A 12,907-nucleotide genomic window follows, 5' to 3' on the forward strand; every position below is an offset into this window, starting at 1 on the left:
GGCTCTTAACTCTGCACGACGCTTTTTACCTCGTATCAAAACGAGAGCCACTCAAACAGGCTCAGCAGCTGGAATTATCGTTCCCTCTGCAAAGCACCCTATCATTCCCAGCCCACCGGCGGAAACGTAACGGGGGAGAAGCCCGGGCTGCGGTCTCCCAACTCCCGCAGTATCCGACGGTGAAAAAAAAAAGCACTAGGGTTATAAATCGACTGAGTACGCATGCGCAAAGACCCGGTTGTCTCAGCGTCCTCGCCGCCGCCTGTTTTGTTATCCTTTCCGGCGGCCATCTTGGCTCCCTCCTCGTGCGGCTTTCGGACTCGGCGCTCCCCTCCTGCGGCTTTTCCTGACGGGATCCCCCCCGGTTCGTCCCGCAAAGGTACGGCGAGCCTCCCCCTCCCCTCACCCCGTTCTTCTCTTGAGGAAAAAAAGCGGGAGGGAGACGACAAACAAAAACTGTCGCCGGTGACAGTTGAAAGAGACGTTGGCGGCCCTCTTTCGAGTCGGGAAGGCGCCCGAGGCCTTTTTTTTTTTTTTTGGAGCGCGGAATGAATCCCGGTGCAGCCTCCGGAAGTGGCCGCCTGCTTTTCGGTCGCTCCGCAGCCTTGGGAAGCGGACGTCGTCTCCTGGCATAACGAAGCGGCGGTCGCTCGTAGGCTGAGCCCGAGCAAGGGGCCGGTGGGGGAGATTGGGAGGAGGTGGAGGAAGAGGAGGGGTGGCGGCTCTCTATTAATACCGCCCGCCCCGAAGCGGTGCGGGCTCTATCCGTCTAACCCTCCCTTTTGCCTCGTTTTTTTCTTTTTCTTTTTTTTGGGCCTTAGATGAAAGAGACGATCATGAATCAAGAAAAATTAGCCAAGCTCCAGGCCCAAGTGCGCATCGGTGGGAAGGTAAGGACGGGCTGCTGCTGCTTTCCTTTCGTCCCTCGCCCCTCTTTAGACCCTCGCACGGAATTTCTATCTTAACAAATAGGCATGTTGGGGGGGGGGGTAGGGTGGTTTGGCCCACAAAGAGGCCTCTCAGTCCTGGTTTAAAATCTTTTTTTTTAAAAAAAATATTCATTGTTTGTTCAAGGCTTTGGCTTTATAACCGAGTCCTTGGAGAGGAGCGGCGTCTGTCTGTCTGTCTACCTACTTACTTACTTCCCTCCCTCCCTCCTGTATCTATCTGTCTGTCTATAAACAAACAAGCAAGCAAGCCCGTGAGTTGAACCTCACCTAAGGTAGTCCAATGCGGGGGTCTCCAACCTTGGCCGCTTTGAAGGTTGGAGAGGAGGAAAAAGGGAACAATCATTACAAAGCAGCTTAAAAGCGAAGGGAGGGGGAGAGAGAAAGGTTAGAATGAAAAACTACTTTATAGTTGTTTCATATACCCAGGGACTATATTTCATTGAATTCAATGGGGTTATTAGGGTTTGGTGGGGGCAAGCCTGCGAATTGAACCTCGCCTATTGTAGTCCAGTGCTGGGGTCTCCAATCTTGGCCCCTTTAAGACTTGTGGACTTCTCTTCCCAAAGTTCCTCAGCCAGCTTTGCTGCCTGAAGAATTCTGGGAGTTGAAGTCCATAAGTCTTTAAAGTGGCCAAGTTTAAAGGCCTCTCTGTCTTAGGGAGGGTGTTGCTTTTTTCTACAGTACACCTTTCCTGCCTCAAAGGGGGAGAAATTGTATCACCCTTTTTCACCAATGCCAGTCAGTCAGGGGAGGCTTGGAAAGGGCAAAGAAGAGACACAAAGGGACCCAGAAGCAGATAGGTTCCCAAATGCGAACCCTACATTTTTGAACTTGGAGAGGAGGGAAAAGGGAACAATAATTAAGTAGCTCAAAAGCAGAGGGTGGGGGAGGGAGAGAGAGAGGTTAGAATGAAAAACTAATAAAAATCTACATTATAGTTGTTTCGTATAGCTGGGGACTACATTTCATTGAATTCAATGGGGTTATTACAGTTTGGTGGGGGCAAGCCTGGGAGTTGAACCTCGCCTACTGTAGTCCAGTGCGGGGGTCTCCAACCTTGGCCACTTTAAGACTTGTGGACTTCTCTTCCCGGAGAAATCTGGGAATTGAAGTCCATAGGTCTTTAAAGTGGCCAAGTTTAAAGGCCTCTCTGTCCTAGGGAGGGTGTTGCTTCGTTCTACAGTACACCTTTCTTGCCTCAAAGTGGGAGAAATTGTGTCACCCATTTTCACCAATACCACTCGGTCAGGAGAGGCTTAGAAAGGGCAAAGAAGAGACACAAAGGGACCCAGAAGCAGATAGGTTCCCAAATGCGAACCGCATGTCATTGAACATTGGAGAGGAGGAAAAAGGGAACAGTCATTACGAAGCAGCTCAAAAGCAGAGGGGGGATGAAGAGAGAGAGGTTAGAATGCAAAACTACTAAAAACCTACTTTATATTTGTTTCAAATAGCTGGGGACTACATTTCATTGAATTCAATGGGGTTATTTCGGTTTGGAGGGAGCAAGCCTGTGAGTTGAACCTTGCCTATGGTAGTCTAGTGTAGGGGTCTCCAGCTTTGGCTACTTTAAGACTTGTGGACTTCCAACTACCACCTTAAAGTGGCCAAGGTTGGAGACCCCTGCACTAGTATTACGTAGGTCTTAAAAAGCATTTTGTGAGAATGAGTCGCAGAAGGTGTCTTAGATGGGCCTGATTTTTATGGGATTACATTGTTAAATACATGTACATGAACCAAGTAAATTGTAGGTTGAGAAGGGTGTTGGAAGGGATAGTTTTCTAAAATCATAGTCAGATCTCACTGAGTGATGACAGATGTGGTTAATTCTTGAGTGAAAGACTACCAGAAATAATAATAATTATTTATTAGATTTGTATGCCGCTCCTCTCCGTAGCAAGAGTTGTAGGCTTGGGCTACAATGTTGGGGTGTGTGTGTGTGAGACATCCCAGAAATAACACAATGTCCACCATTTTCATATCATTGCTACTAAAACTGTAGTTATAAGGATCCATTTTTGAGATGAGGAACCATGTTTGTGGAGGCTGTCCCTTCGCTTGCATAGCCATTAAATTCATTGGGCAATGCAACAGAAAAGGAACTAAGGCCATTTCTGTTCTGGAGAAAAGCTATGCACAGTTAAAAACAAATGTAATGTACTTATGTCTTCATTGGTTTGTTAATTGATTTGGAAACACTTCCAAAGAAAAACATTACGTTCACCATATTGTGTTTAAACTTTGCATGCGTCAATAGTTGAGTTGATAGCAGTGCGGCTAATGAAAAGGGATGGTTGGTCAGCGATGTTTTCATGTTTGAAAAGATAATAACAACCATGATTATTAGTATCTGATTAATATGCTTTTATTTCTGGCAATTTGTAAAAATAACCTGATAAAGATTATACTAACATATATACTGAAATCTGATAAATTAAGAAGAGTTAGGTATAGTTAGTAGTCCAATGGAATTTCCCTGAGGTATTAGGTCAATGATGGCAAACTTTTTTTCTGATTGTGTGCCAAAATGTGGGTGTGCATGTGCAATAGCGTGTGCTGGCACCCACAATGCAATGCGTCCCCATCTGCATATGCGCCCACATTCTCACCACGCCCCCTCGCACATATGCCCCATGCTGTGCGTGCGCACATCCCCATGGATTTGCCATCCACACATACCCACCCATCCCCCCTGGCCCATTTTTGGCCTGCAAAGTCTCCTGCACCAAACTTTGCTAGCACGAACAGTCTGCTGCTCCTCTCCCTGCTGCCAGCCTCATGCTCCAGGCAGGGAAACTCCAGTCTGCTGTTCCTGCTACCCTCATCCCCTCATGCTTGGTGGTAGCTGTTCTCACACTGCCATTTCCATGGCAGCTATGGGAACAGCAGGCTGTTTCCCTCCCTCCCGCCAAAGGCTTGGGGCTGAAGTAAAGGCCATGATTGTCACGCGCGCATGCCAGAAGACTAGCTGGCCAGTGCGCATGCATGTACTGGAAACCCAGAAGAGAAATGGCCAACACCGTGCATGCCAGGCAACATTGGCTCCATGTGCCACTTTGGGCATGCGTGTCACAGATTTGCCATCACGGTACTAGGCTGTAGGCTGAAAAGTCTAGAAAGATCTTGGAAGAAGGCAGGAGTGAATCACATTGTTACCCAGAAAACTATTTGGATATTTTTTGAGGACTTCAGGAGTTGCGTTTACTTAACAGAGACTTTATCTTTTTGTGCTACATGTTCCTAAATTAAAGATTCAACAAATTCAGTAAGACTTAACTTTTCTATCAGACTGATTTGCTAGAATGCTGTGGAATATAGTCCTGTGGCCACTTATTTGGAAGAAAAACTATAAATTATATGGCCCTCTTGCATAATTCTGTTTAAATTCTGTTCAAAGATCTGTACAAAATGGTGTATATTGCACCTTTCTGATGCGAACAGTATTCAGTTTGCATAAGAAACCTAGCTTTAATTAAGGGTGGAGTCTGGAATTTCAGGTCCTAGCATGTTTACAGCTGGAACATATAATTTTCATCATGTACACTAAATGGTTATTAAGTAGTATAAAGCAGTATAATATTTAGACTGAAAATGACTAAGATGTCTTAGCGTGTGAATTTAGATGATTTAATTAAACTGTTCATGTTTTCAGAGTATGGTATACTGTAGTACTGAAGGTATTGGATTCATACCTTAGCCATGAAACTTATTGTACAGCATTCCAATCATTATTTTTCAGTCCAGTCTATCCCTCATGGGGCATTAGTTCATTAAATTAGAAGAGAGATTGCTACTGTATATTTGTCACGTTATCCTGGTTGATTAATTGGCACACATCATTTGTGAAACACTTCAGAATTGCTTAAATAGAATTTCATTGCATATACAAAAACCGCACAAACAAAAAAGTGAAATTTTAAAAAAGGACTGTCTCAAATCATTGGCTCATCATTCTGCAATCATTTAAACCCACTGACTTAAAATACAATTCCAATCTAGTAGGTTTTGTTTTTCCTCCCCCCTTCCCTTTAGTCTTCATTACTTATGGCTCTTACCATGATTTCTGTAACAGCTTGGCCTCCTGGAAGAATTTCGCTCACAATTCTTGACTTTGGAGGATGTTTTGTGGAAATGCACTTTTTTTTGTGGCTTTATTGTATATTGTATATGTTACCAGCTAATAATGAAAGACGGATGGGTGCAGCAATATCTGCTTTCATTTTCTTCTCAGATGCTTTTTATTTATTTATTTATTTATTTATTTATTTATTTGATTTTTTTAATGCCATACTTCTCGTTAGACTCAGGGTTGCTTACAACATGTTAGCAATAGCACTTTTTAACAGAGCCAGCATATTGCCCCCACAGTCCAGGTCCTCATGTTTGTTTGCCCATGAAAATTGAATTTCTTAGATTAAAGAAAATAGGGTATAAATCGCCAAAAGCATTTAACAATGTTTCACATCTTATTGTTTCTTCTATCAGAAGTTATTAAGATCTTTAGATAGATGTATCTGAGGTACTAATGTTCCTGTTAATTCTGTGAAAAATATATTTTCAGCATTTGGAATATTTATTTGACTAACATTATGCATAAGTCTGTTTTCAGCTAATTTTGTTGAACTTGCTTCATTCCTGTTTATCAGTGGAATTGCTTAGCTTTTGCAGAAATAGAATAGAGCTTAATGCATCCAGAGACAGAATTAGGCTGTCTGACATTTATGTGCTCAAAAGACAACATTTTGAAGAGACTTAAAATTGTACTTTTTCTCTGTAGGGTACTGCTCGTAGAAAGAAGAAGGTGGTCCACAGAACAGCTACAGCAGATGATAAGAAACTTCAGTTTTCCTTAAAGAAATTGGGAGTAAATAACATATCTGGGATCGAAGAGGTAACAGCTGTTCCTTTCACAGTGCTTATAAAGACTTGATAAAATGCTACTTTTAAAAAAATTGAGTTAGTAGAAAATGGAGCACATTCATATAAAAATATGTATTGTACAATTAATAGATAATTTTTCTTATAGGTCAACATGTTCACCAACCAAGGCACTGTAATTCACTTCAACAATCCTAAAGTTCAAGCCTCACTAGCTGCTAACACTTTTACAATCACAGGCCATGCTGAGACCAAGCAGCTGACTGAAATGTTGCCTAGCATCTTAAACCAGCTTGGCGCTGATAGTCTGACAAGCTTGAGGAGACTGGCAGAAGCTCTACCAAAACAATGTAAGTAACAATCCACTATCATTAAGAATGAGTACTCTGGAAAAGTTTTAAAGCATTTTAATTATCTAGACTTGCAGTCTTTCTGAAAAAGGTGCTAAATTTGAGTTTTGGGAATGCATTCTTAATTAGAACTTAATATAGTGTTCATCATTTTTACTTGATGCCCAAATTGAAGACAACATGATAAACAGAAGTTCTTTTTTGCAAATAAATGACAGATCTGTGTTTAAAACTATATTCTGGATGCTGAGTTGAGTAGAGAAGACTTGAGAAGAAGTTTTTGTATAATGAGCATAGATCAGGATGGGGCCACAAAGACTTCACAGTAGATGTAGAGTCTGCTGCGGGGATTATGATAGCATAAAAGAACTGATAAAAATCCGGGCTTTTAAAAATAAAATAAGTGCATCAATCTTAGTAGACAATAGGATTCTTTTCATATTCCACTAAAAAAATAGTGTATGTTTTGGATGTAAATCAAAGCAGGAGGGCACAAATAAGTATCAGGAGGTTCATATTTTGCACACAAATGTAAACTGCATTTTCATGCTAGTAATAGAAAATAGGCAAAAATTGTTTTGTAATGGCCTAGTAATTAGAAAAAATTATTCAGTGTGTCATGCAAAAAGTATTACCTGGAATTTTAGATAATTCAGATGTCTTTCATGTCCTAGTCCAAAGAGTGGAATCAGGAAGAGGGATGATAGCTCTGTGGGTCTACTGACAATACTTTAATAAATTGAGAAAACTTCAAGTACATTTTTTCTTGGTACCTGAACAAAAGAGGAATTTAACATCTTCTCTTGACTAATTGGTATGAATAGCCAGATTTTCTGCATACAAAAAAAATATGGTTGAATAAATATATCTGATCTACATTTACAAGATTAGAACAAGATAGAAATTGGTTGAAAAATATTTCAAGTTTTATTATTTTATTTATTTATTTATTATTTAGATTTGTATGCCGCCCCTCTCCTCAGACTACAGTGGTATCTCTACTTAAGAACACCTCTACTAAGAACTTTTCTAGATAAGAAGCGGGTGTTCAAGTTTTTTGTGCCTCTACTTAAGAACCATTTTCTACTTAAAAACCCAAGCCCGGAAAAATTTCCCAGGAAATTTGAGAGCAGCACGAAGGCCCGGCCAGTTTTTTGCCATTCCCCCTTTAATCCTGGCCATCTTGGGCTTTTCTGGCTGCGAACAGAGGGGGGCGCGTGCTCTTCCTTGCCGCCTCAGAGTCCCTCTCTCTTTTTTTAAAAGACTTAAAAGTTTTGCATTTTTTAAATTCACCTCACCTTCCTTTGGCAGTGACTCTCCTCCTCCTCCCACCCAAATTCCAAGCTTTTATTTCTTTCCTAATGGGTTTGCACGCATTATTTGCTTTTACATTGATTCCTATGGGAAAAATTGCTTCTACTTAAGAACGTTTCTACTTAAGAACCTGGTCACGGAACGAATTAAGTTCTTAAATAGAGGTACCACTGTACATGAAATTGGAAGTCCTTATGTTTTTACCTTGGGAGCAGCATGAATATTTTTTCTAGTTTAAAGAATGCTGGACTGATCCTTCCTTATTTTATGCAATTTTGGACTCATTCTTACCTAAAAGCACACTATCTGTGAGATCTGACTTCTAATTCTAATTCTAGACATAATTTGATGGCCTTTTCCTGTATTAAATATACAGTATTACATTTGAAAATTCTTATATGCCTCTTTGGAAGTGCCATTGAATTCTGTGGAGCTCATTCCAAAGCAAATGAATAAGAGACATTATGATGGACGGTTAAAATACTAGATAAGAGATGCTTCATGTTTTAATATGTGATTTCAGCTGTGGATGGAAAAGCACCTCTAGCTACTGGAGAAGATGATGATGATGAAGTTCCAGGTAAGAATTTTTGGCTTAATTTATTTTTCAGGACAGGATTTGAAAAGATTTGAATATTTTGAATATTTCTACCACTTTATCAGGAAGTATTTTGGCCCAATTTTTGTTATGTTTGGAAGAGTAGAATATGAATTAGATCTTTGGTGTATACAGGTATCCCTCATCTTACAACAGAAGTTGAGACTGGAATTTCCATTGCCAAAGTTGTAAAATGCAAAATCACCTGGCTGTGATATTAAGGCACAACAGTCCAGGCATTCCTGGTTGCTGTTATATGTATTGCCATGGGTTGTCAAGCAAGGGCAACACATGGTTACTTTTGTGACTTCCTGTGAGGTCCAAATACTGAATTTGAAACAGTTATTTAGACATTGGAATACCTTATAAGTACAGTAGACGGCCACACAATTATATTTGTTTGCTGGAAGCTGACAAAGGTGTCAGATGGCAACCGTATGATCATGGAATTCTGTGGCACAATTGTGGACAGTCACTGAATGCTTCTTTGCAGTTGCATGACTGTGGGGACATTGACCACTGAAGGACTACCAAAATTTTTACTACTACACTGTGGGCATGGCTTATGCAGGATGCCCTGCATTTTTTTTCAACGTCTTTCAGTGCAAATAGGGTGCTTTGGGGTGGAGCTCCATTTTCGCTACCCCACTGCCCCCCCCCCCCCCAAATCTGGGCAGTAGCCCATCCCTGGGACATTCCAACAGTTGAAACTCAAAGACAGGCCCCTTGTTCAGTGCTGTTACAACTTTGAATGGTCACTGAATAAATGGACGCAACCGAAGGGTTGCGATTGATCAAAAATGATTTCATTACAATGCATTGCTTCTCTCAGTTCAGTTGCTTAAGTATATGAGGTAGAGATAGTTGTATAGTTATGCAGGAAATTTTAATACTTGATGCCCTCTGACAAATATACAATTCTAAAATGCTTTAGATGCATAAGCAGTGAAATAACTCATTCCATTTTTTTTCTTCACAGATCTCGTGGAGAACTTTGATGAGGCTTCAAAAAATGAAGCAAATTGAATTGTCACGTTCAGTAAAACTTGAAAATTATGTGGAGCTGCTATTTTCTATTGTGACTTCTATTTCTAATATTTTGTACTGATCTTAGTCTTAAGATCTGTAATATTTGGAAACTGGGTTCAATGCAGCTCTCTTCAGTTATTGTTAATGCACAGTGCAAATGGGCTGGAAGTACACAAAATGGAAAAGTACTAAGTCCAAAAGCTAATAAAGACTAAATTTATAGTCAAAATACTTTATTAGTATTTTTGTATATAATTAAAATAATTACTTGCGATAGTGGTGGGAAATGAAGGTTCTTGGCTTTATATTGTGTTTTGCTAATAACTAACATTACCTATTATAATGATTCATGCCAACATATTAAAATGGTTCACAACTAGATTATTGATGGTGGTTCAGCTTTTATCTGAATAAAAGACAGGTTAAATTAGTAAGTTATAAATAGACTGGCACTAACCTTTTAGTTAAAGGTTTCATGGTTTAACATAACCTTCATTAAGTCTTCTCTTGATATGCTGGACTTCAACGCTCCAAGTTCATAACAGTAGGGCATCTATATTAGCTGGGAATTATAGGAGAAGGAATCTGATGTTGAGGAGCCTAAAGGAGAAGGCGAACTTAAAAGGATGCTATTTAATGTAAAAAAATTCCTTCAAGTTATTTGTTTAAAATGAATATGTATGTAAGATCTCTACTAATGCATCTGTAAAGTTTGGACAATGCAGAAGAATAAGATAACGGCTTCAGGTGAGCCTAAAGGCATCTACAATAGACTTTCAAATAATCAAATCTTTGAATTGCTGAGTTTTTAGTGATAGGGTAATTTTTTTTTAAAGTAGTTTGTTCTTTACAGCAATTGTTGCCATTCTCCTTTTCATGTGGATGTTAATATAAAGAATTGTTCAAAATCATTACATATTGATTCAACTACCATCAGAAGATATGCAGGTTTCTTTGCTTTTACTTTTAAGGCAGCAGTTTAGCATCAAATGACTATACATTGCTTTAAATAACTGGATCATTAGCAGCAGAATTGTGTTCATTCTGTCTAAATGCAAAGAATATTGAATTTGAAACAATTATTTAGACATTGGTATCTCACAGGAATAACTTATAAGTGCAGAAGACAACAAGCCGCCCTGAGTCCGAGGAATAGGGTGGCATAGAAATCTAATAAATATATAAATAAAATAAAGACAGTAATGTTCACAAGTGATACTTCATGGTAGGGAATGTTTTCTCTTAGTTGAATGAATCTTGATTTTTAGATAAAATAACTAATTTATCAGCTGCACTAATGCTTGGACAAAAGTTTGTTGTAGAAATCTGTATTTCAGCTCTTACACCAGAGAGAAGGGTTTTTGTGATAAGTTACCTGTTTAAGAAAAGATAGGTACAGGCAAGATGAGTAATTTGACATCTGTGCTATGCCCTAAAATGACACATAAAGAAGCCTTTCTTTCCTAGTATTCTTTTTAGAGATAGTAATTAATCTAGCACATGGCTAAATAATCTACCTTAGCTATTATTTGGATGAAAGACCACCAGGAAAACTCAGAACTTTTAAGCTGCATGGAAAAATTGAAACAATCTCCCGGAAGGTCATGGCAAATCAGTTTCATATTGCCACTAATGAAGAAATGAATGGCAAATCCTTGTCTTTGCCTAATTATAATGAAAAAAATGTAATTAACGTCATCCCCCCATTTTTAACAAGAATATGCTCCTTAAAAATTGACTACCGTAGGTAAGTCCTTAAGATTGCAGTCTGAGAAAGTTATACAGAAAGAAAGTATCCAATAGTGCCATTTACCCAAGTACTACAAATAGCTATTAATGGGTAGTGGCAGGAATTGCTTCTATTTTACCAAATAGCTATAATTGTGTTGATGCAATGTAGCTGCTGTCAATAAAATTCCCAGGACCAGAACTGCAGTCTTCAATATGCTATTGCAGAAGACAAATTATCAACATGACTTATGTATTTTTATTTATAGTAATGAATACTGTGCAAATGGCCAACATCTTTTACAATTTCAGTGAACTACAGGAAAAAATTGATAACTATACTATTTAATGGTGAATCGGAAGAATGGATTAACAGCAACATGTAGCTTGTTCCTAGTTATAAATACTGAGGAAAAGCTATTTCAAAAAAATACAATATGGAAACAGATTTGAAAAGATCATGATAGACAACAGCTCAAAAACACAATTTGTATTTTATATAAAACAACACTCTGAAAACAATTAAAAAATGTAAATACTTAATTCTATAGAATCAAAACAGCATTTTATCTCAGAAGGATTGAGAATATAATAACATTAAATACACATTCAAAGGTAAACATGTTTTCAGCCACCTAAAAAATAAGTAGCAGAAGATAAAGGGTCTTCTTTGGCTAGTAAGATTCTCATAGCAGGCCAATCTACCATATATTAAATATTGCACAATTTTCTCACAGCAGTTTAGAGGCATATGTCTGCATTTTCAATGAAACATGTTTACCTCATGCTTTTTGTGTTTATGTGAGAATCCCATATAACATGCAATAAAGATCATTTTCAGGAAATATATCAATGCATGGGTTGCGAATTTGTTACAATCCAGAGTAATTTCACTTAGTGGTATATAAAACAGAAGGCTCTGAACAAACACTACTATAAGATACATTTATTTTAGGTGGCTCTTAAAAACACCAATATTTTAATTGTAATAGTTGCTAATGTTAACTATTTTTTCAGTCATTCCAGGTTATAGCTTCAGCCAGCTATATTTTTGTGTATACTGTATATCCAATTCAAATACTTAAATGTATAGTAGAAAATCATGTTAAACCTGTATATTTCAATAGTGACATTGACATAAAACCAGCCAGTTGCATAAAATTATTGTTCTAAGATTTTAGAACTTAGTTGTAAACATTAAAAAATCCTTTTCTAAACACGGCAAAGTACTGATTTCATGTCAATACATGAAAATAAATAGACACAAGAACTACATATCATAACTCCTTATTGGCACCAACTGAATCAAAGTATTGGATTAATATAGCCTGAAAAAACTACCTAGCTATCAATTTGAAATGTATAAATAAATCACATCAGCATGGGATATAATGTCTATTGTCATCGCCTTTTTAAATTTCTTTTTCAAGAGCATTACATGATATAGAAATGAATTTGAATTTTAAACATATCACTGAAATGAACATGGTTCAAAACCTAGCTTGAATAAAGCCCATATTTTTTTAAAAAACATTCAGTTTTTGAGTGCTGTGTTATTACCCATTCTTGTATCTAAACTTTGAAACAAATTCTAATGTCATAGACCCTACTATGAAATATTAGAACAATAAACCAGCATTGTGGTACAGCAAAAGTTTGCTGGGTCAAAAGGCAGTCTCTTCTACTTATAAATCAACTGCTAAGTATGCATGCTACTAGCCTACCATTTCAAGAACATTTGGTATGTAGTAAGAATGAAGAATGGACTGTTACCAATTTAAAAAGGCTTTCATACTGATCAATATTGAAATGAACTCTTATTTCTTCTCTTATTCCAAAGCTATAATATTATTCCTTGATATTTTGAAGGAGTGTTAATAAATGAGTCTCAATAACCTGTTGGACTGAAATAGAGAAGAAAAGATGGTTAGTATTAATTCTTTAAATTGGGAACTCTTCTAAAAGCATTGAAAGATAGGCAGACTAGAGTGATCTTTGAATAGTTGATATATGCATTAGGCACACACACAGCAATCAGTTTCCATTGCACAATTGACTAC

At 38.1% G+C, this 12,907-nt stretch overlaps 2 protein-coding genes across 4 annotated transcripts in view; one reads left to right on the plus strand and one right to left on the minus strand.

Moving 5' to 3' along the window:
- Positions 1-12,378, plus strand: BTF3 (basic transcription factor 3). 2 transcript variants are annotated; one of them, XM_070743148.1, is made up of 6 exons: positions 1-379; positions 822-890; positions 5,728-5,841; positions 5,977-6,178; positions 8,016-8,072; positions 9,070-12,378. In XM_070743148.1, the coding sequence occupies exons 2-6, from the start codon at positions 822-824 to the stop codon at positions 9,114-9,116; spliced, it is 489 nt and encodes a 162-aa protein (XP_070599249.1). In that variant the 5' UTR covers positions 1-379; the 3' UTR covers positions 9,117-12,378. The 2 variants fall into 2 exon arrangements, with proteins under 2 accessions (XP_070599249.1, XP_070599250.1); XM_070743149.1 differs by lacking the exon at positions 1-379 and adding an exon at positions 592-652.
- The window catches only part of ANKRA2 (ankyrin repeat family A member 2), a 20,775-nt gene continuing 18,956 nt past the window's right edge, over positions 11,089-12,907 (minus strand). For both annotated transcript variants that reach the window (XM_070743146.1, XM_070743147.1), the window contains exon 9: positions 11,089-12,751. In XM_070743146.1, the coding sequence (XP_070599247.1) occupies positions 12,696-12,751 (56 nt within the window). In that variant the 3' untranslated portion in view covers positions 11,089-12,695. The remainder of the gene's footprint in view (positions 12,752-12,907) is intronic.

This window comes from Erythrolamprus reginae, chromosome 2, assembly GCF_031021105.1.
Source record: "Erythrolamprus reginae isolate rEryReg1 chromosome 2, rEryReg1.hap1, whole genome shotgun sequence".
NCBI classification, from domain to species: Eukaryota; Metazoa; Chordata; class Lepidosauria; order Squamata; family Dipsadidae; genus Erythrolamprus; species Erythrolamprus reginae.